This window comes from Kryptolebias marmoratus, linkage group LG1 (genome assembly GCF_001649575.2).
Source record: "Kryptolebias marmoratus isolate JLee-2015 linkage group LG1, ASM164957v2, whole genome shotgun sequence".
NCBI classification, from domain to species: Eukaryota; Metazoa; Chordata; class Actinopteri; order Cyprinodontiformes; family Rivulidae; genus Kryptolebias; species Kryptolebias marmoratus.
Window position 1 is genome coordinate 31,809,136 of NC_051430.1, and position 934 is coordinate 31,810,069.

Here is a 934-nt window from a genome sequence, read left to right on the forward strand (position 1 = left end):
GTGAGGGAGCCGGGGGTGATGGAGCCGGGGAGAGCCGGGGGTGAGGGATCCGGGGGTGGGAGAGCCGGGGGTGATGGAGCCGGGGAGAGCCGGGGGTGAGGGAGCCGGCGGCCCGACGATGATAGGGAGAAATCAGCTCCGAGTTGAAATTCATTTATTTCGGAAATTTAAACTGAAATCTTTCCTCTGAATGATGGTTTGGATTTTTCGATAAAATAATAATTTGTTCTGAATATCAGTCAGATTTCAGGCTTTCATTCAGGAATTATCAGAACTTCACTCAAAGGGTTTCAGTTTTCTTAGGGCCGGAAAATAAATTCTTCTGTTCCTAAATTGATCTCAGCTCTGAGAACAGCCAGACACAGCTGAATTAAACCATTTAAACGATTTAAATCTTTAAATGATTTTAAGCTGATTTAAATTAATTTTAACTGAAATAAATGATTTAAACTGATTTAAATAATTTAAACTGATTTAAATTGATTAGACTGATTTAAACTAATTTAAATGATTCAAATAATTTAAAAGGATTTAACCTGAAGCAGCTGTCAGACTTTATTTAAACATTTTTTAACTTTATTTGTTTTAGTTTTGTTTTCATTTATCTGTCAGCGGATGGATTTAATAATATTTTAAAAACGTGTTTTATATATTTTATATAAATATTTTCAAACTAATCTTTAAAGAGGAGAAATCGGGTTTGATTTTCCTCTAAAAGTTCTGGTTTTCTGACTAAATCTCGTAGCCGAGCTGCTCAGGCTGCCGAACCGAACCGAACCGAACCGAACGTCAGGCTGAAATGTTCAGAAAAACAGAAACTAATTCCATCTGCCGACGACTGAAAGTTGATTTAAAGAAAATAAAAACCTACGATTTAATGTTTTTATTTATTAATCAGATTATTTTTTTCCACCAAAATAAAACAAACAAAAAA

General features: G+C 35.0%; 1 protein-coding gene across 1 annotated transcript in view; it reads left to right on the plus strand.

Moving 5' to 3' along the window:
- Window positions 1-369, plus strand: part of LOC112451218 (doublesex- and mab-3-related transcription factor 3-like) — a 1,172-nt gene extending 803 nt beyond the window's left edge. Inside the window, exon 2 of the mRNA XM_025009811.2 lies at window positions 344-369. Coding sequence (XP_024865579.2) covers window positions 344-369 — 26 coding nt within the window. The remainder of the gene's footprint in view (window positions 1-343) is intronic.
- The last annotated feature ends 565 nt before the right edge of the window (window positions 370-934 follow it).